Raw genomic sequence first — 22050 nt, 5'->3', positions numbered from 1 at the left:
TATCAATCGCCGAGCGTAGCGCGCCAGTCCGATTGAACGCCCGGAACCTTCGAGTCAGTTGCCTGGCAATGCGGACGAGCTTTTATATCATCTGCGACCGAGCGACGGCTTTATCCCGTCTCTCATCCCGCGGCGAGCGGCGAACTTTGACTCGAAGCGAAGAGGCGAATCCCCGACGGAGCTAAGGATTGAAACTTTCGGGGATGGAAATAAGTTGGGCCCCGGCGGCGTCGCCGATAATTAGCGCAGGCTGGCACTTTTGTCCCGGCTTAATTGTTATCCTCGGCGCGGCGCGAGGCGCCAGAAGCCCTCGGGAGGAACGGCGAGATCGCGCGAGGGCTCGCTCTGGTCGATCGATCGATAGGGCGAGCCGAGTGGCCGCGGCCGCGCCGAAAAGGTCGCGTAGCGCGCGACTGGTATCGGTTGACTCATCCGGCGCCGCCGCACCACGCAGCACTCCGGCCGCAAGATAATTTGAAAGCTCGAGCCGGGCCGCCGCACGCGGCTCGGCAGTCGGCGCTCGGCTCACGGCAAAATTGTTGCTCTTGAGCGGCGTGCGCGCGCGCGCGCGCGCGCTCGAGGGCGGCTGGCGAGAGCGGCCGAGCCAGCGCGGCGGCGGCGGCGGCTAAATGCCAGTCAACGTTGTTGCGCCGTCCACGTAGCAATGCTCGCTCTCGGCATTGCAGCCCTCCACTTGCTCGCCTGGGCCGCCGCGTTCAACGATCCCGCCACAGGTACGCACCGTCCGCCTCGGCCTTCGTCGCTTTTCATTAGTTTTAATCAGCGCGCTGCCTCCTCGATCGCCCCGCTCTCGCGCGATCGCCCGCGCGTACGACCGCGGCTCGGCCGGCTGCGGTTCGCCTGTCGCAAGCATTTGTCAACGCGTCGCGCTCGTATTTTATGCTCGTCGCCGGCGTCGCTATACGTACAGCCGTATTACTTGTCACTGATTCGCTCGTTCCGCCTTTTCCTTTATTCTCTTGATTTAGGCTCGCGATAACCTCATCACCTAATTGAGACCGCCGCGCGCTATACCAGCTGCTATCTTGATGTCGCTTTTTCTGTATTATTCCTCGATGTGCTGTCAACTTATCGCCACCGCGATAGACATCTCCATTAACAACATTGCGAATGTTAGGCTTCATGCTCCCTAAAATTATTTGGACGTCAATGCGAACTGCTCGGTCATTCGACTACTTGACTTAACATTCGACTCTCGTTTTTTTCTTTTGCATTTATTCGATTCGTCGGGAGAAAAAGTGTCTACGAAGCGTGCGAAATGCATTGTGACGTCAACAATATTCTTATCCTTTAAAAAGCGCGTAAAATATTCTCAGTGCAAATATTTTCCATGCTCTGGATAGATATTCGAGTAAAGTTAAAAGCTATTGGTAGAAAAATCAATCGCGCCAAGTGTCAACGACTACGGTGCCCTTGTAAATACGTGACGTCGCGTAATATCGAAACAGGCTCGATTTTCGTCAAGCAGAGGTCCCCCATAAGCTGCCGCGCTGCAATTACCGCTAAAATTCCTTGCGCCAGTGCATAGTAAGCACTTGTCGTCTGCATCTGGCCAAGCTAAAATCCCTTCAAACGGCCATTGACTAAGTCGCCTTTATGCTTACCCTTGTACGCTAGAATCTCGGATCAGGATCAAGATTGTAAGCGAACCTTAGAAAGGTTCACCGAGGAACTTTGTACGCTTGTATCGAGTCAGGCACACGGCTCAATTTGAATCAAGTGAGATTTGCTTGGGGATTTCGAGGGTGAGCCTTCGCATGCTTCACACGGTATATTTTCCTCGGACAATTGTTGGCGATGTAGCCTCAAGCTACAAACAGTGTGGTGTAATGAGACTGGCAACGCGAATTCTCCGGTGCACACTTCGACTCGGTACGGTAATTACATCTGGATAGCTTGGGCAAGTAGCATTTCGAATGATTGGGGGGGGGGGGGGGGCAACAATATTTGGAAATCATTATTTTTCATCTCGACGCAGACGCATTGACGAAGCACCGCCGTGAATTCTCGCGGCCTACCTTGACTTTCTGTGCATCGACAACATCGTTAAAGGGCGCAAATATCCGAAAACATCGGGCTTCGTAAAGTTAGGCTAACCAGCATCCGTGCTTTCGCTATCCGCGGTTCGGTCTTGTGTTTTTCGTTTCTGCGCCTTATTATGGTCGCGCGATTATCGCGAAAATCCATTGGACGTTGACGTGGGCGCTGGGCTCACCTCGTGGCTGCACCAATTATTATTCTTTCAGCAGTTTTCATTTTCCGCTGCGACAAATCGCGTACGGTCTGCTCGGTAAATTGATTCGCGCCTGGCGTTGATAAAAGCTTTTGATTCGGCCCTCCTTGTCGACTCTGTTGTTAGCGAAAGGCCAGGCTCTCGCAAGGCTCGCACGGGGAATCGATAGAAATGTCCATTGTTCTTCAATTGGAGCCTCGATTAGGATCGATAAGCCCGGTAGGCAAGACAAGCGTAGCAGGCTATTTTTGCGAGAAAAGTGCAAATTGAAGGATTGGAAAAAGTTGACGATTCCGGATCGAACGGCAAGCAAGGAGGGAAGCGCGGCCGGTCGAGAGAGAAAAAGCCCGAGAGAGGGGAGCTTTGATCATTCGCTCGCCGGCTGGCGAGTAGCGGAGCGTGGCATGCAAATCAGAGTGGACGGCAATCGGCCTGTCATTAGATTATCAAAAGACGCAGAAGAGAGGTAGTAGGCCATGCCGGACAAGTAAGTCGAACCAAATGACTAGCCGCGGTCGAAGTAGCCGGCGATTAGATCGCGCCCACCGCGAGTGCGGGGGGGGTCAGGCGCAGCGCAAAAGCATGGCAGGCGAGGAGCTGTCGGGCAAGTCGCGGCGCCTGAATGGGGTTCGAGCGGCTAACGATTCGCTTAACGAGTTCCTTTCACAGGACCAGCCGGCGTCCGTCAGGCGCAGGCGAGAAAGCGGCTCGCTCGTATTCATTCGGTCTCGCTAATTGTCCGCGGCGCGAGGCGAGCGATCGCCGGCCGCGCGCTGATAACTCTCTCGGCGGAGGGCCGCGGGCCCGATAGCGCTTATCCGGCCAGTCGATTTATTGCCGACTCGCAGCGAACGGCAGCTCGTCCGGCTTGGCGCCGGAGCCGCCCGGATCGTCGTCTCCGCTTTCGCGGGCTCGCGCTCGGCCTCTCGAACGCGGCCCGGGGCCACCGCAGCCGCCAGCGCTGCGTTGCACGCTGGAGCAATTAAAACTTGATCGCTCCGGTTAGCAATATTTTCGTGCGGCGATGTGTGCTGCCGTGCCGCTCGCGCGGCGCTGCACGCGCCGCTACCATTTATTCAAGCAGCCCATTCAAACTTTCTGCCCGGCTGCGGAACAGCCTCTTCATTTAACTTGCGCGGATAATGCGCGCGGCCATCGACAATCGTCTCGTCTGAGCGCATTCACCAGTTACGACATTAATTAACAGCAGCCCAGCCTTCCCTTATCTCCGATGCTGCGTGCGTGCGTGCATGCGTGTGTGCTGCCCCTGTATTGCATCTCAAGTGCTTGCTCTATTTCAGACTTACCAAGATTCGGCAAGCCTTTGAACAACTTGACTGTTTCACTTGGCCGGGAAGCCATTTTCGCCTGCGTCGTCGACAATCTTGGCCCTTACAAGGTAAATTATAACTTTAATTTTCAATCTCCTCTTGCGCCCAACTCCCAAACTATTTAAATTTACACGTCGTGCCATCTTACTTATGGTTCGTTTGCGATATCGTTAACCGCGAGTGCAGTTGTTTGCCAGCAGCCAAAACTATGATTTTTCATACCTTGCCCCGTCGATTGTTCTCTCTCTCTCTCTCCGACGAGATTCAAGACCAATCGTCTCACCTATCTTGGGACAAGCAGTGTATCAATTACCGAAACAACATCTCGGGAGACCTCGATTCAGCACCTTTCTCGCCTCCGCTACCCCTTGTTCATTTTCCGCTCGGATATATATATATATATATATATATATATATATGTATATGTATGTATGCGCGTTTTATTTGTCTTTTCCACTTCTTTTTTCCGCCCAAATGTGTTCTCATTATTTTACGAATCGTTGAACTGATTTTATTTTGCGAACGGCTAATCGATTACATTTTTTCAACGCCCAATTGCACACGAGTGTCGCAGAAGAAGGCAAGGGTGCGGATCGTCAAACCCATGAAATTGAGCAGCAGTCAAGGCGACGACGTCGACGAGAGGCCGAGCTGCCTCGTTTTATCGCGTTAGCGAGGCGACGTAGCTGAACGTCACCGAGGAACAATCGACGCGCTAAGGGACCAACTGAAAGGCCGATATGGATTGACTGAAAAGTAGTTTATGCGTAGAGGAAAGGGGAGCAAAGCGGTTTGAAAATTGGCTTGGAGAATATAATCGAGGGTATTTGAATGGAGTTGCTTCGGGGGTGTTCGAAATCTAGGCAATTACATCAGCGGAAAGGTCGGATTCGCCGGCGGCGGCGCAAAAATGAAGAATAGCCCGAGGAAATATCATCTAAATGAAACTGGGGCTGAGAGTCGAGCCGATATCAATTGTCGGAGGCCCATCGTTGGATAGAGTTATTAGCTCGCGGATTACGGGCGCGCGATCGCCGAGTCGCCGGCACCCGCGCCTCGCCGCGAGCTCGTGCTCTCGAGGCGCGAATAATGCCCATTGCAAATAAAGTGAAGCGAGCCGATGAGCGGAGCGCAGCGATGATTCGCCAAGTACAGAACGGCGTGGCGGCGAATCGGTGCTGGTAGGTGGGCGACGCGCGGGTGGTAGTAGGCGCGTTCGAGAGGGGAAAAAACTTGCGCGGAACGGCGAGCGAGCGAGTGAAACTGAGCTGGCAAACTGCCGGCGCACGCTAGCTGCTCGCAACTTTCGGGCCGAATGCAACGAGTGCAATTATTGCTCGAGCTTGATAAACAAAGGGGCCAAAGTGAGTGGCGCACGAACACACACGCACGCGCGCACGCACACGAGCAGACGAACGACGGAGCAACACTGCCTGAAATCAATTAATCCGAGTCAGCTAGGACGCGAGCCCCAGACGCGCATCGCGTGGCGGCTACTTAACCGGGATAACCTCGGCGTAATTAAAACGTCGCGGCGTCGATGCGATCCGGCCGGGCGTTCGATCGACTTGCGCCGTCGACGCTATGCGATTTTACTGGACCGATCGGCGCGACGCCTCCGCCCTCTGAGATCACTCGGACGCGTACACGTGCTGCGGCATCGGGCCGTTATCGTTCCGCTTCTTCTCATTCTACTCGGGAATGGACGAGCGAGCGGCGCGCAGCGCGCGGCGAGCTGTTGCTCGCGGATCGCGTGAGACTCGGCAGCCCTCCCGGACAAGCGATTAATGAGGCAAAGAGCAGAGGAAGGCGGAAAGATTGGCGATAAATCGTGGCTGGCCGCCCCCCTCCCGGATTATTTATCTTTGCCCTCGGCTACGCGGCTCTCTCGCATCGCTTCGTTTGGTCTGGCGCGCGATTCGCCGCGGCGCACTCGCTGCCTCCGCCCGGCAGGCCGGCCGAGCGTGAAAGCGAGTTGGCGCAACGAGCGACGACGCCGGAGCGCGAAAGATGTCCGCGCGAGCAAGTCCGATGGAGCTATCGAAGGTAGTAAGTATTATTGATCAGGTCGGCCGTGCGGCGCGGCGGGCGTAGGCGCGGGCGCGGGCAACGCGTGATAAGTCACCGCTCGGTTCCGGTGTCATTAATCTCCTCGAGCGCTTTACGTTTCAGCAGCAGATTAGTTTCTTTCTCGGCAGATAGCTGATTATTACCTCTCACGCGAGAAAGCGGACTCGCGATCTCGCCAACAAAAGCCCATCCCGAATAAAGCGACGTAGCTCTCTCTCGCTCGCTCGCGCTCTTTCTCCCGGTGCGGCGACTCGGCGCCCGCGATGCCGACGGCGCCGCGACAATGTGCCGCGCTCCGCGACACCGAAATCGTCGTCGCGACTGCCGGTGCCCAAGCGACTCTTTTCAGACGCGCTGGCTGCGCGGAAGTGGAGCAGAAGCGGGAAAAACGGACAAAGAGCCGGCCGCCTGAACGGGCCTCGAGCCGCGGTGACCCACGCACAAAGAGCTATTATTACGCGCGTTAGTTGGCGGCTCGTCGCCCAGCGTGCACGCGAAGGCGCATCGCGGAGCAATTAAGCGAGACTCGAGTCTGAGTCGACGGGCGCGGGGCGGCGACGAGACAATGACCAGCGAGTAGAATGCTGGGCTTTGAACGACGTTGCAGGTGGCGTGGTTGCGAGTCGACACGCAGACCATCCTGACCATATCGAACCACGTGGTGACGAAAAACCACAGGATCGCCGTGACGCACAGCGGCCACCGCACCTGGTCCCTCCACATCAGGGACACGCGCGAGGCTGACAGGGGCTGGTACATGTGCCAAGTCAACACCGACCCGATGTCCAGCAACACTGCCTTCCTTGAAATCGTCGGTGAGTCGATTGTCAGTCTCAGCTGAAACAGACGCACGCGCATACGCTCGCACGCACGCACGCATGCACGCACGCATACACACACACACACACACACACACAAATTCGCAAAACTGGCGAGAGCGAGCTTGCGGAAAGTTGGCATGCCACGCTACGCCAAGCAGGCAACCGACTGCCGACAACGGGCTATTTGCATGAGCTCGTTACGTATGTTTGTGATAGGCAAGTCAAGGCGAGAAACAGGGCAAGCTGCAAGTACGCCGGGACGCTTGATTACGCAACGCTGTTGACTGCCGACAAGCGGCGAAAACTAAAGTGGGCCGCGGCCCATTGGGGTCCAGCGGCCACGTGCACCCGTTGGTCGCGCTGATAAAGAAGCCACCGCGGCGCCGAGACGTTCGGCCAACTTTAAGTTGCGTCGCCTCCCCCCCCCCCCCTCTACCGCCAACGCTCATTTATGCAAAACACGTGCGCTCAGTCGCCACTACAGTGAACAGTTCTCGCCCGCCCCGCCTACCGCCAATTTCTACTGTCTGCCTCGCCGCAAGACCGAAGCTTCGCTCGTCGGCAGCCAAGAGCTTCGACAGCGTGTCTGCAATGTTGTCTCTGACTTGTTTGCAGTGCCGCCGGACATCCTCGACTACCCCACCAGCACGGATATGATGGTGAGGGAAGGCAGCAACGTGACGCTGCGCTGCGCGGCCACTGGCAGCCCCGAGCCGACGGTCACGTGGCGCCGGGAAGCCGGGGGTAGCATTATCCTGTCCAACTGGCAAGAAGGTGCGTGGTTTTCTCGTTGAGCTGCGGCGCATCCGTGAAATACTTATCGTGCGCGTGCGATTGGTGATGGCAGTGGCGAGCTTCGAGGGCCCGGAGCTGGAAATAACGCGAGTCAACCGTCTGCACATGGGCGCCTACCTGTGCATCGCCTCGAACGGAGTGCCGCCAACGGTCAGCAAGCGAATCGTCCTCATAGTTCACTGTAAGTATCAAGCGGGCCTCTCCCCGGTCTCGGCCGGACTGAGCTGCCTATCGCTGCTGCTGCCTCGGGCCCACGTACCCTGCTCTGCTCGACAGTTCCGCCGATGCTGCGAATCGAGAACCAGCTGGTCGGTGCCTACGAGGGCCAAACGCTGACGATGGAGTGTCACAGTGAGGCCTACCCCAAACCGATCACGTACTGGACCTCGCCGGCCAACGAGACCATAAATAACAGTAACGTTCGCCACATAGTTGCATTCGCGGGCGCAGCTCCACAGTCTCTCGGTGGGGCTGCGCGTCTGCTCCGTTGCGATTCCCTCTCTCTCTCTCTCTCTCTCTCTCTCTCTCTCTCTCTCTTCCCGTTAAAGATGATCACTACCGCCTCGAAACTCTCACGCTGGGCTACGAGACGACAATGAAGCTGACTATCAGATCGCTGCGAGCTCGGGACTTGGGGCCCTATCGCTGCATAGCTACCAACTCGCTGGGGGAAACTACCGGCAAGATCCAAATATACAGTAAGTATGTCGGAGCATTTTGGATCGCCTAACTGGAGCTCGAGGAGTAGACGATATCTCCGTTGGCGGGGGCGTCAAGAGCGCAGCCTACAACGCCGATTCTCTAGTCAAGCTGCGCGGCTACGTTGTGCCGTGCGTTTCCTCCGCGATGGGGCGTATCGACTGACTTGCGTGTCTCGCACGAGTAGCGGTTGCGCGCTTCCTCCGCCGCTCAATGCTGCCGACGCCGTGCCGCACGGTCTTTCGAAGGCATTGGCTCGGCCTCTGCGCACTTTACGCGTCCCGCGCTGACGGCTCGTCGGGCCATAGACCACGCAAAGCGTCCGTTCGCCGTAGCTCAGGCGCGCATCGGGAAGGCAAGCGTAAAACATGCCTTTTGCCGTGACCATTCCCAATCGAACGGAGGCAGGAGCGCTCGATTGCCGGTGCCACATCGCGACCGACGTGCCCTGCACTCCACTTTACGGTCGCGCACAAGCTGCCCGTGCAACGTATTCGCTTGGCAGTCCGCTCGATCGAGCTGTACTTGTGACGTCGGCACTTTTGAGCGAGCGCAACGGAAGAATGTCCGCCTGCCGAGGTCAAGTCATCTCGAGTGTATCTCCTATCGGCCAATTACAGGCTATTTATTTATTGACTCGTTTATATAGATCAAGTGCTGCCACTCGTTCGCAGTGCTCGCAACCGCTCGGCATATCGTGCTTTGGAAAAGCCGGTTACGCTTTGCGCGGCCGCGGCGCCTTGCCGTTGATTAAATGGAAAATGACGCTGGCGAGTTATTCGCCGGGGAAGTGTTGGCATTTAGCGTAAGAAACGCGGCGTTTACGGCTTGCTGGACTTGACCCGTTTCAACAAAGTACACGCCCTCGGAATAATTAGATTTTAATTTGCCCGCTGACCTCGAAAATTACAACGGGACAACCGTTGCGCGGAGTGTGTACGTAGCTCGCTCGTTATCCCTTTGGTCGCGACCGCCTGTGCGGTTTGTTTGCACAGGCCCTCGCGGAGACTTAGACGCCACGGCGGCGTTTCGCGATACTCGCGCACGTTACAATTATTCGATCGGGCCACTATCGCTCGTTCCGCTAGCTTACGTTCCGCCTGTGAGAGCTCAAGCAGGCCGAGGCCCACGAGAGTCGCTCGAGCAAGTCGATTGCCGTAATGCTGAATTCGTACGCAGGAGCGTGACGCAGCGCAACGCAACAACGTTCCGCGTCGCCACTGAAGAGGCATCGCAGAAACACCGAAGCATCGGCACTCGACGTCCGCTCTACGGACTTTTCTCTTGCAGGAATAGCCAAGCCGTCCTCGGCGCGCAAGTCGGGCTCGAGGCGCGAGTTGGGCAAGCCGTGGAGCAACGATCACGGCCACGAGAAGGCGGCCGATGCGGCGGCGGCGGCGGCGGCGGCGGCGGCGGGAGCAGCGGCAGGTGACGTCGGCGGCAGCTCGCTGGACGACGGCCAGAACGGGGCTGCGACGGAGAGCGAGGACGGCTCCTTGGCCAGCTGCCTCGTGCCCGGCGCGTGGCTGCTCTGTCTGCAGCTCGTGGCGCGGTCCACCTTTTAAATGGCCACGCGCCCGGCCCTGCGACGACCGACCAGGATCGGGCCGGTACTCGGTCCGCAGCTGTCTCTGTCGCTCGCCGAGGGAGCAGCCGCGCAACCCAAACCGCCGCCGGGTAGCGGCTGCGCCCGCGATTTTCAATTAAACTTGGAAATCGCGCCCCGAATTCCATTCGCCGGGCCGCTCCGCAAATAGCTCGGTTACCGCCACCAATACCACCTAGCAATACTACAGCCTGTCTTTTCCAGCTTCGCTCGTCGGCCTCCTGCTCGTTTCGTTCCTGCTCGCTGTCGTCTTTTCGCCCGTGCCTTTTTGATTTTCGTCTTTTCGCCTCTCCGCGCGCGCGGCTACCCCCGGTGACGGGCTCACGTTTCGCAACCAACTACGCGCACTAGCGTTCCGTTCGCCGGTGGTTTGTCGCCGGGTCTTCGAGAGAAACGACGGATCTCGGACCTCCGCCGTTGTTTCGCGTGGCGCGGCTGAGAACGTCCGCGAGCGTATCGCAAAAGCCAATGCTCAGCTCGCAGCTGTCGCTCACGGGATTTTGCAGCTGCGCGCGGAGATATGTGCAACGTGTACATACGTATCGGCCCGCCCTCGGTCCCATTATATCGGATAAACCTCCAACAAAACTAGTTACGAACGGCGACCCGTTCGACGCCCCCTGCATTTTCTGTCTCGCTAAGGTTTTATTAAAACTAGTTGCGACCAGTGCTGTAAGCAATTAGCGTGTGTAACTCATAACTTAGGAATTACTTGTAAATATATACCATCTTCTTGGCGCGAGAAACGCTTATGGCATTTTGCGTGAATTGCATGCACGAATACAAAGTCTATTCAAAACCTGCGTGCCCAACTGGAAAATATGTTTCAAGCGATCGTGCGATAATCATTCGACGTTGCAACATCATCCACGTCGATCTGAACGATGATCACGCGCAGAGCCGTTGCATTATTATACCTACATGTACTTTCTAGGATGAGATTTAATATTATTATATGAAAAATATGTAAATACCCAATCCTACCGCATATACTTCTGTATAAGAGAAACACATGCTGTTATAAATAAATATGAGCCGGAGAAAAAGCTTATTGTCTGAATATATTTAAAGCGCTAAGCGCAGTTCAACTTATCCGCCGAACAAAACGAAACACCAAATATTCAAGCCTTATATTTTTTCATTGAGCCGCGCGTCGTCTATTGCGCCTCGGAAAAGCTTCAAGTTAATGTACTTTAATGGCACTTACGAAAAGGAGCGATTACGACGGCATCGTTTACATCTCGTTGCTTTACCTGTGTTCAGCACGCAAGGAAGTTGCCTTTGTTTTCGACCTTACCGACAGTCGGACGTTGCGCGAGTATCGCGGAGAGGACGTACATATATTGATTGTTTCCAGCCGATCGACAAGTGTGCTACAAACCAGCTTCGTGGGTTGGCAGCAAAGTCGGAAGATGGAGCGTGATACACGGCGCCTGCTCAGCTTCCCAATGCGATTGTCCGTGAAGGCCTTGACGACGATTCGAGATGTAAAGCTCGGCTGCACAGGTGAGTTGAAGCTTTGGCTTGGAAGAAATCCAATCGCGCTACGTCGCGATATATGCGTCAGTGGGTGCAGCAGCATGGTTCAAGCTGGTTGAGGTCGAACAGACAGAGAAGGTGCCGAGGTCAAGTCAATCGCAGTAGGAGAAAAGATGATTGCGAATCAGTGATGTAGAGCAGAATACGTCGGACGAAATGGTCGCAGGTCTGCCGAAAGTGTCAAAAACAAGTGGCATTCTGAAATATCGGCTAAATGGCGAATCGAAAGGAAACAAGTCGGAGAATACACACACACACACATGCACGCACGCACACGCGCACACACACGTAGCGAAGGTGCAGCGTGCTAGAAAGATAATATCGAAATAATTTTTCATTTTCCTCCGCTGACGTATATCCGGCGCAGCTGTGGCCTCGGCAAAAGTCCCAGAATCACGTATCCGAAGCTGCTTGTCGAATTCACAAGAAACGCGTGCCTCCGGGCTTTGGAAAAGACTTTTTCCAGCGTTGTTTTTCACCGACACGTGTTTACCCAGACCGAATCTCTGGAGTTAGTCTCGCCCGCGCTCCTCTCTGCCTGCGTGTCGCTCGCACACGCTCGCTCTTGCGAACCCACGATGTTTTACACTTATTTCGACTTAGTCTCGCTTCAGGGCGCGCGCTAACTATGTCTCTCTCTCTCTCTCTCTCTCTCTCTCTCTCTCGTCAGGTAATCGCCGGATTAAGCATCGGAATTCGATAAAGGGAAATCCGCCGGAGGAGAGGGTCACCGCAAAAGGTGGTCGGCGAGCTAAGAAGCTCGAACGCGCACGGACTACGCATTGACCGCGAGTATTTTGCCGTCGCTGTGCCCTCCACCAGATTCTCTCTCCCTCTCTCTCTCTCTCTCGGGCTGCAAACGCGAGTCGCTTTTGCCCGACGCTGCTATACGAAGCTGGCGTGGCCGCGCGAATTAAGAGTGCTAGGCGCTTAACGAGACGTATAAATTGCAAGCTGTTTTGCGCATTCAGCGTGGGTTACGCGTAGCGCGACATACATATAGCCGTGGGCCGGTAAGTGGCCGCGGTGTGTCTAGCAAGCCGAGTCGGCTGATTCCGCGAAAGCGGGAGCGGCAGGAGGGAAGGAGGCGGCCAGCAGCGGCGAGGCGAGCGCGGAGCTCGAAAAAAGAAAAGCGCCAGACAAAGATAAACGAAGCGGGTTGTCGATGGAATCTGTAATATCCGTAGAACTAGCCTTGAAGAATATTAACCGAGGGAAAAGTTGACGGACCGCGATCGTCCGCGTAAGCTTGCCGTGGATTAAAGTCTTCTGGATTTCATTCCCAGGCCGCGTGCAATAATTTCCAATCCCGGGCGTAATCTCGGTCGGGCAGGCAGGGCCCCGGCACGGCCGACGAATCGGCGGGTCGAAGGACCCCAGCGCCGTCGGCCTTGCATGCCCCCCTATATCGAGGATCTATTGATGGCTGCCAAACTTGGTTATAGGCAGTCGACGCGGCTGCGGCGTTCTCGTAAAATCGGCCGAGAAATTAGAGCGCTGAGGCAAAATGGAGTCGTTAAGATCTTGGTCCGGAAAACTATGCGAACCTTTCGAGCGAGAGGCAGAAGGCGAGAGAGAGAGAGAGAGAGAGAGAGAGAGAGTCGGTGCGCGATCGATTTCGCCGAGGCCGCTTAACGAGCGCGCATCTGCCATTCTCCCAGCTATTTATGTACCCAATGAACCGTTGGTTTTCCCTCGCCAAGGGCCGAGCCGGCTCGGCGCGCTGTCGAGCAGCTTCTCTTGTTTCGGTCGGCCAGGAGCGCGGCCGCGAGCGCGCGATTCGACGAGGTCGGGTCGCGTCGATCACTCGGCACGAAGGCCGGGAGGGGGCAGGGGGCCGCGGCGCGGCTAGCGTAGCGAGACGCCGAATTAATTTGCCGCGCTTAGCTCGAGCGCGAAATTGTCGGGCGCTCGCTCCTAGCTGGCTTACCTGAGCACTTTGCCGAGCCTCTTCGGGCGCTCTCCTGCACTCGGCCGAACGTCGCGACGCAGCGGCCGAACTCGGGCTGAGCCAGCTCCGGCGATAAATAACCAATGCTCCCGGCGAGCGCCACTGCCGTGGCGGTCGCGTTTTTGCCGGCGCGCGAAAGCCCCTGCCCGCAGCGCGCGTCCATTCGGAGCGCGCCCCGAGCTTTGGAAGCTGCAGCGCGGTCCGCGCCCGCAAAGCCGCGAGCCCAGCAGCAATGCGGACGCCGTGACGATCGGTGGTGCGGCCGGCGAGGAGCGAGCAATAACAATGCAGCGGCTTTCGGCCCGCGAATAATTGCAGGATCGACGCTGTTGCGGAGCGAGGCTGGCGTCGGCGTGCGCGTACGTGCGAATTTGATCAAGCCGGGCTTGAAGTAGCTAGCCGAAGTTGGCTGGTTGCGACAAAAGTCAGCTGATGAGGTCGTCACTAATGAGACTCCGTACCTCGGAGCTGTCGTTCGGCTGCGCAACAGCAAAACGAGGCGGCGAGAGGGAGCTTTCGCTGGAGGCTCTGACAACCGTACAATCAGCCGGCAGCCGACTGGCCATGCTGAATAATGCCAAGCCTGATTAGCCACTCTCCGCCTCCACCCGTTTTATTCCGCTTCTTCGTCTTTGCAATAATATCTCACCCCGAGCCCCGCCGCCTCACACTTTCCAATCATCCGGCTCGTTCGTTCAGCCTATTTCTTTTTGTCTGCTTTCCAATGAGGCGAGCGACTGTTTGGCCCAGCTGTCTCGTCTGTTTCGGCCGCACGGCCCAAGAGCGCTGCTCGGATAAGTATTGTGGTGGCGTCGCTCGAGCAGTGACGCGCGACTGGCTTCGCAGGGATTTGCGATCGGGAGGCGTTTATCGGCCGGCTGATAGCTGCGTAAACTGACGCGTGCGTTAATTTCTTTTCTGCTCTTTTCGCACTTGGCGGCGGGGCTTTTTGCGGCTTTCGCGGCTTTTGCGGCCGGCAGGTAAGCAGTCAACAGCGCGCTCAGCCGAACGTTTGACCATTCAAACCGAAGTTGAACGTTTTTTGCAGCGCTGCACACAGAGAAAAGGCTAGAGAAAGCATAGTTGGTAAGCCGACTAATAGCTGAACGGCAAAGTTTCCAGCTGCGTGAGAGCGACCCGAGAGGCAGAGACGGGAGACAGCAAGTCGGTTGAAGGTATTAGCGGCAAAAACCATGGGGCAAAGAGGGCCTGCTGCTTTGACTTTGGCCAGTGTCGATCGAACAGCCGAGTCGATCGCCGGTAAAAACGAGAGGGAAGGTGAGAGCGCGAGTATGGGGGGAGAGCTGCTGGCGCCAATTAGTCTGCTTTGCTATGCAGCGCAGCAGTTTTCTGGGAGTCTCTTATTTTCTTTGGCACCTCGAGAAACGTGGACTGCATCGGCGCGGTCTAGACTGTAGAACGGCTCGGCAATGCAAAGAGTCTGTTTATATGACGAGATAATGCGCGCGGAGACTCGAGGGGGCAATGGAATCGATCGAGCGCGATTGAATCGACACATCGGCCGATTAGCCTTGATAGCAGTGTTGCAAGGAGGCCCATTACGCCGACTACTGATCGGCTACTGCCTACTTGCATTAAATTACATCTGAGCAGTCAATTAAGCGTAGCCATACGCAGGAGGCGGGCATTTGCATCGAGTCTAACTGCGCCAGCTAATGTAGCAGCCCGGGCGTCGCCGCATCCGCGCTACTCGCAAGCGCCGCGTGCATCAAGCTTCGAGTAATTATGCAGCGCGATGCGCCAGTGCACTTGTCAAAATCAGCCGAGCACGTGGCGCACCACCGCGGCAGCCGAGCCGCGGCAACGGCTCCTCTCAATTCGCAGCTAATAAAAGAGTTAGCCAAGCGCGAAAACGTGTTGCCACAGTAAAAAGCGTGTAATGAAATTCACTTAACTTCTGGCGCGTGCTCTCCGCGCGCCCTCCCCGCCCACTCGGCTTATATACCTATACAGCGGCTGCACGTCGCCGTTTCGTCCGAGGCGCTTCCTCGCAGCAACAGGCCCAACTCGACTGCCGTCCCGTGCCCCGCGAGTCGCCCTCGCCGCGGCTTTCCCGGCGCTTCCACTCTTAATAGCCGATCGTCGCGCCTCCCCAGGCTCGCCTCGCCAGTCGAGCGTGCGACGCCTACTTCCATCGAACTTACCGATCTCGGAGCACCCGACTTTTCAGCGCACTTTCGACAACTTAACTCCGACGCGCCCAATGTAGCGTTGCAAAAAGTTGCCGTAAATCAATAGCCAGCCGCCTTGGGGAGAGAGAGAGAGAGAGAGGCCGCCGCGGCGTGGCTCGCAGCCGAGAACGGGCGTAAGAAAAGCCGACAGCCGTGCGAGCGAGAGCAGCGGAGAGGCGCCGCCGCTCGCCACTCTGCAATATCGGCGCCAAATGTAAAGTCGCAGCGCTAACAAGCTCGAATGCCGCGGCCGTCGACAGTTTCGTCGCTTCGTGCAAATCGCCCGATGCGCCGAGTTCGGGACGACGCACGGATGTGCCGATCGGAAAGCGTTCGGGTGGATTTGGCGAGGCGGCAGGCGGAACAGGAAACGTCAGCACGGCCGGGTCGGTTGCCGTCGAAGCGCGTGGGCCTGCACGACGGCGTTTTTCGGCCGCGCGAGATTGCAGCGAGCGACGGGGGATGCTGGAATTATGAGTACACGGCTGGAAAGAAAGCGAGGTGAGGCGTGGCGAGGCGAGGTGGGGCGCGACGCGGCGAGGTGAGGCGAGGCGAGCGGAGAATGCAATGAAGGACGGAAGAGCGCGGTGCTGGGGGAGTTGGCGCATTCTAGGTTTAAAATTTTGCAATGCTCGAAACTTTCACGTTCCATTTATCTTTGGACTAGGAACTCTCACGCGGGAGACGTAATGAGCCGGCAGGAGTTACGAGGCAAGTTCGCCGCGAAAAAGCGCTCTCGCTCTTTCTCTCTCTTCTCTCCTCTTCTTCTCTTTTCTCGCTCCTTTCTGTTGGCTGCTGCTTACCCACTCGCCGAAGCCGAAGGTAAGCTGCAGCTGAATAGCTCGGTCACGTGCTCGCCGCGCGCGCGTCGGCATCTTCGTTTTTCCGCACCGCGACTTTGCGCCTAACTTTGAGGGACGCGCATGTGGCATTACAAGAGCCGATTGAAATTGTTATGCTCGGGCTCGTCTCCGCGACGGGAAGCGTCGCGAGGAGGGTGCTAAGTCGCGAGCCAACGGCCTAGCGAACGCGATTAATCGACTCGCAGTCGCGTCGGCGAGCGCGCTCGTCCACCTCGTTTTTTGCCCCCGCTTGTCCCGACGGCACCGCCGATACTGTGCCGCCGACGGCGCTAAAGGAGGGAGAGCGGCAGGGGAATAAGTTGGATCAAAGGAAAATGGGCTGGGACACGTACGTGTTTATCGGAGAAATAGAGGGGAGGCGGCGGCGGCGCTCAAAAGCATGGAAGAACGCGGGGATCGAATAGCGCTGTGCCAGCAATTGGATCTCGATAATCAGGGATTACCTCGGAAAATCTTTTCGCGGATAGGTTTATACGAATGAGCTCGGTAAGAGAGAGAGAGCGAGAGAGAGAGCGAGAGGAGAGGAGGAGAGAAGCAAAGAGATAAAGGGAAAATAAAGCAGCTGTTAGCCCATCTACACGTTTATCGCGACGAATCATTCTGTCTGAAAATAACTTTTTTGCCAGCTAGCTGATTCATCTTTGCGCCACTCAAAGGACAGCGCGCCGGCCAATAAAACGCGATACCGTCAATCCGCGGCCGCTCAAAGCCGCGCTCGTAAAACTGCCGAGAGCACGCCAGAAAAAGAGGATCGCCGGCTGCAGCGGACGCACGGACAGAGGCCGAGCGAGTAGAGGCTCGAAAATATGTAAACTTGGGCGCGGATGACATTATGCGCCATGGCCGTGGTGTCCCCGCAGCGCCGAGGCGAAATCCGGCGAATTGCCGAGCGCAAAAATCAAGCGTTACAGCGGTCCGACGGCCGATGCCGATTGGCGGATCGCCTGGGCGGCGCAGGAGCATCGGTTAAGCGGTGGTCGCGCCGCTCTCGCTGACCCTCCCCCCCCCCTCTCCGCCCCCGCCCGCCAGCCCGAAAAAAAGAACAAATCGCGACGATCCCCGGTCGCCGACGAGTCCCGGGGGAATCGGCAGTCGATGCAAATCCTGCCGATAAATGCCGCGCCTCCGCCCCTTCGCCCCTCCGCCCCTCCGTCCGGCGCACTATTGACGCTTAATAGAAATTTCATTGATCAGCTTAATCCCGCTACGGGCGTTCGGTCGAACGCAGCCTCGCTCGGCCCCTCCCGCCAGTCGGCGCCGCTTCTTTCCGCCGGCTCGCAGTTGTTCCGGCTGCCCGAGCAGCTCCGAGCCTGCACGCGCGTCGCCCGCCGTCGTCGCGAGCGCGTCTCGTACTTGGCGCGGCTGACTTTGTCCATTAAAAGTTGGCAGCCCCCGGTCGGCGATCGCCTCGTCGCACGCGTGGCCCGATCCGCTGCCAGTAGTGCGAGCTCGCTACGGTCGGACGCGGCGGCGCGCAGGCAGAGGCCTCGACTCGCCAGTGATGCGCGCGCGCGCCGATCGGCCAATCGCGCCGAGAGCCGAGCTGCTCGTTCATCGGTCGGCAGCAGCTTGCCGGCTGGCACTGGCAGTCTTCGGATCGCGCTATCGGCTCATCTTTACCGCTTCCGATATTCCTCGCGAGCAGCGGCGTGGTGCGCGGCAGGTCGTTCGCGGAAGGGCTGCGCTCGCCGCGACGAGCGCGCGCGCGTGGATCAGGGTGTCGCGCGAGGCGCGATTGGTCGTCGAAGGCGCTGACGGTAGGCGTTTCGCAGCCGGCACCCTCGGGGAAGCGGAGGCGGGAAGCGGACGCGGCCCCGGCAAGGTACACAAGCCACTCTTATTCCGAGAAAAGTTGCTAATAGCGTTTAAGAAAAAGGAATAATTAAGAAGAGGAAATAATGAGATTGGAGTTGCAAAGTGGTAAGTGGCCGGAGCGGCAAGTCATAGCCGGCGCAGAGCCGGGGCAGGAGACGAGAAGAAAAAGACGGGAGAGGCCAGGGCAAGTGCTCGGAGTGCCTGGCAGATGGAACGAATTGAAGAGAGCAATGGCGCGGCTTTTATTATAGAGCGAGCTGTCGGGCGCTGTCTGCAAAACTTACTCGCCGCTCGGATAGATTCAATACCACCGCGAGCCAACTAGCTCCTGTATTCGTCGATACGCGCACGCAGCTCGCGCCCCACCTACCGCCCCGCGCGGCGTCTATCCGCGCGCTTGTCGTTGCATCGGCCGTCGACTCGTCCACGGCTCGGTTCAATTAGAGCTAAGTAGCCGGCCCGCTGCGCGTATGAGCTTGTTAAAATGTGGCCCGCGCTCGCGCGATCAATAAAACACGCCCCCGGCTCCGGCTGACATCTCATCGCGGCGGAATTCTATAGTGGTCACATCCACTTGAGACTAGCACTCGAAGAAATTGGCCGGCACACTCACTTCTCCGGGCTCACTGCTTGAATTCCAAACTCGGCGCGCTCATGCACTATTTCTATTTTGCCCCGGCCAATTTCTTCGCATTGTCCGCCTTGCCGCCTTGCCGCCTTGCCGCCTTGCCGGCGCGCGCGCTAATTCCATTCCCGCGATCCTCCTCCCCGGCGCCCGAGACGATAATAAGCTCGCGCGAACGACCTCCGACCCCTTTCGGCTGGCGGGCGTCGAAAACGAACGGGGGCCTTCGGGATCGCGCGACAAGCGAGCGACAGTCCGAGCCGGCCGAGCTGGCCCGATGAATACAAGATGAATTTCGGCCGAGCGCGCACTCGCGGAAATGAGCAAGTGAGCTGGCTTCGGAGGTAACGCGGACGAACGAAGATAGGCGATGCGTTAAATGAAGAGCCCGCACGAGCTGCGCGGCCTGCGCCAGAATATGGCTCGGCCAGAAATCTCGCGGATATAGCGTACTTATATTCAGCCGCGCGTACCCCTTGCCCCGACCCGCCCCGACCCGCCTCGACAGGCAGCAGCCTGAAACCGAGAGAACCGAGCGAGCGGCTGCCTCTGGCTGTGCATCTGTCGTCATTGTAGCGCTCGCCTTATTTCGATTAAAGCGTAATGACGCTCTTGAACAACGTGCCTCCTCCGTGCCCTCCTCCGCGTCCTTCTCCGCGGCAACCTCGCCTTCTCCGTCCGTCGTCCTCCCGGCCCTTTTTCAAGTATAACAATATCCAACTACGTTCGATTGCTGCGCGGGGCTTCGACCGAATGCACATGGAAGGGCTCGCTCGACCGTTACTCCGATATGGACTGCTATCGTCGCGCGCACGGACACAAAGCGATGCATGGCCGGAATATGCCGCGAGATAAACCTGCCAGGCGCTCATTTCAGCGTTGCTCTCATTGGCGATTCGTTCGTGCACTACTCCTGGCGTCGGAATCCCTTAGCTCTTGTTCTGGCCAGCGAAACGGCGAATCGCTATGGTAGCTGATAAAATTCGGAAAACACATAAACTGCGAGGGAGAGAGGCAGGAGAGCAGGTAATGATTTCCCCTAGATTGGATTGCAAGATGTGAAAAAAGAGAAGGAAAATATAGAGGAAGAGTAGTATGTGCAGTCCCGTGAAAAATTTCTGCTTTTACGATCGGGCTCGAAAAATCACGGCTATATTGCTGACGCCACATGGTCGAAGCATTGCGGAAACGGAAGAGAGAGAGAGAGAGAGAGAGAGAGAGAGAGTGAGTTGACGCGCATGGCTGCCTGCAAAAATAATGTGACATGGACTCTGGTAACGTCAGCTGCCACGCCACTCTCTGTATTTCAAGCGGTTGATTCGTTTTAGCCTTCGACTACTGGCAACCTTCATTTTTATCTCTGCCTACGATGAAAACATTTCCCACCGCAAAATCTTACTAAGTCACTTTGCCTTCGGAGGTTCATGTAATCGTTACAGTTCCCGCTAAATTTAATCTTCAACTGAAGTTACAACTTTATTCCACTCAACTTCTTATATTATATTCTTCCATTTAATCTAGTGGCTTGTCTCTTTCAATTAAATAAAATTATTTTTATTTTTAAATCTTCTATGCGCATTAAATGCAGCTGTAATATCGATTAACGACAAATAAAAAATGTATACCTCGTTTTTTTGCATGGCATCTCAAAGTTCAAGCAATCATTTATGTTTATCACTGCTATAGACTTTTCACTGGGATCCATATTGTCCTCAGTCTGTGTTCCAATTTCGTTTATAAATCTTATCTTCTCTTTATCGTTTACCAATGTCAAGAAAAACGAGGCTCTATATGTGAATGTTTGTATGTTCGCATATATTTTATGTATACGAGTATGTTTGCCCGCGCCGGTCATTACTCAATTTTGAAAGAAACTGCCTAACTGGCGTAGTACTCATACCAGCGAAATAGTCGACAATAGTCTTGTCACTGAGAAAATATGTGGCATTAGTCACTATATAATAAAAAACTTTTATTGTTTCAAAAAAAATCATTGCATGCCTCATGCAATCCGTAACCGTCCTCTAACATTGGTGTATCGGCATTTTGTCTACACAGTCGGAAATTCCAAATAACGTATGCCTGTTAAAGATATCGAATGCCTCATTGGCAAATAATAGCTATAAACACATAAAACACCTGATCCAGGATCGAACATAAGGGTTAATAATAACAATAATAATTTCAGAACTTAAAAAATAATATCATTTTGAAAAATCTTTACCGCCAATTTAAAAGAAGCTCAACAAAATGATATAATCCTAAACTTAATGCACTTTTATAAAAATTCTATTTTATATATTTTATTTGATCTAGTGTTAAAAACCTTTTCAATATTTTATTTACGTTACATAAATGTTATAAATTTAACCCAGAAACTGGTTTGTATGAATCTTCGGAAATAGAGAGTTTGCTGTACATGACCCACGCTAAGACTAAAAACATCTCTAACAAGAACTTTAATGCTTGCGGGCTTTTACGTTTGACAATTTATCTTTACAACAAGATATATGCGCACTTGAACTATGCGTATAGACATTTCATAAATATAAAATGGGCTCTTTCCTAACCTTACGTGAATATTAAATTTAGTTGAATCATCCTATGATTTTCAAAATCTAGCAAATTTTTAAAATGATTTAGAGGAACTACGTAAATAATAATAATGTTTTTAGTACAATCTGACGAGACAAAGAAGGTGAGATGTTAGTTTGCAATTAAAGCAAGTATTCGAGCTCAAGGAAAGCAGAACTGGTCGCAATTATTAGGCGAGCGATTTCGCTACGCTTAGCTTTGAGAGCTAGGTTCTACAAAACTTACAAGTACTTAATTGCAGTAGCTGAGCTGAATTAACCAAACGCGTTGGGGTTGAACGGAAGTCGCCACGTGCTCAGCAGACCTTAGCTGAATCAACATGTACGCGACCTCACCCTAAAATGCTGTTCGGACAATCTCACTCTCTCCACCACTCCCACCTCATTGCTCCAACCGTTTTCTCTTTTTTACTCGTACCTTAATGTTGTCTTTATTGCTGTTTTGTATTTATGATCACCGATTCATCGAATATATCCATTGTTATACTCCTATTGTGTTGATTAAATTCCTAACATGTCTGCAAATCAAATTATTTTTGGATTACAGTACGTAATGTATTCCACAAAAATATGAGCTCAATAAAACTCTACAATTAACTTTTCACTATTGAATTTCAAGAATTAGAAAAGAATCTACAGATATATTAGAAGCTACAAAAGCTCTAAAAATAATATAGGTAAAAAATATTTGAAAGAATGTTTATTCAGTCTCAAGTTCTTTGTCGTAATAATTCTATTAATAATGTCTTTTTTTTTTAAAAAACGTTTGTTGGTCATCATTGGTTTATTTATACTTATTCCTTATTGCTTTTGTTTTGGGAATAGTTGAAAGAAAGGATATTGGTAGGTTTAACAGTCAATAAATGTCGCATAATAAAGTAGTTCATTTGTTTAT

At 54.8% G+C, this 22050-nt stretch overlaps 1 protein-coding gene across 1 annotated transcript; it reads left to right on the top strand.

Annotated features, from left to right (window-relative positions):
* The first annotated feature begins 658 nt into the window (after nt 1-658).
* Nucleotides 659-10605, top strand: LOC131664224 (lachesin-like). The gene is made up of 8 exons (XM_058935148.1): nt 659-734; nt 3556-3653; nt 6263-6470; nt 7092-7250; nt 7324-7452; nt 7548-7685; nt 7820-7969; nt 9261-10605. Exons 1-8 carry the CDS (start codon nt 665-667, stop codon nt 9533-9535), a joined length of 1227 nt encoding a protein of 408 aa, XP_058791131.1. The 5' UTR covers nt 659-664; the 3' UTR covers nt 9536-10605.
* The last annotated feature ends 11445 nt before the right edge of the window (nt 10606-22050 follow it).

The sequence above is a fragment of the Phymastichus coffea genome, unplaced genomic scaffold, assembly GCF_024137745.1.
Source record: "Phymastichus coffea isolate CEN01 unplaced genomic scaffold, Cenicafe_Pcof_1.1 PCOF00043, whole genome shotgun sequence".
Classification (NCBI taxonomy): Eukaryota; Metazoa; Arthropoda; class Insecta; order Hymenoptera; family Eulophidae; genus Phymastichus; species Phymastichus coffea.
The sequence above is the reverse complement of the archived record's forward strand: the minus strand, read 5'-3'. Positions and strand labels throughout refer to the sequence as shown.

Coding starts and splice junctions, on each gene's coding strand:
- LOC131664224 (XM_058935148.1), top strand. CDS start 665: ATGCTCGCTCTCGGCATTGCAGCCCTCCACTTGCTCGCCTGGGCCGCC. Junction 735..3,555: donor GTTCAACGATCCCGCCACAG/GTACGCACCGTC, acceptor GCTCTATTTCAG/ACTTACCAAGATTCGGCAAG. Junction 7,251..7,323: donor CCTGTCCAACTGGCAAGAAG/GTGCGTGGTTTT, acceptor TGGTGATGGCAG/TGGCGAGCTTCGAGGGCCCG.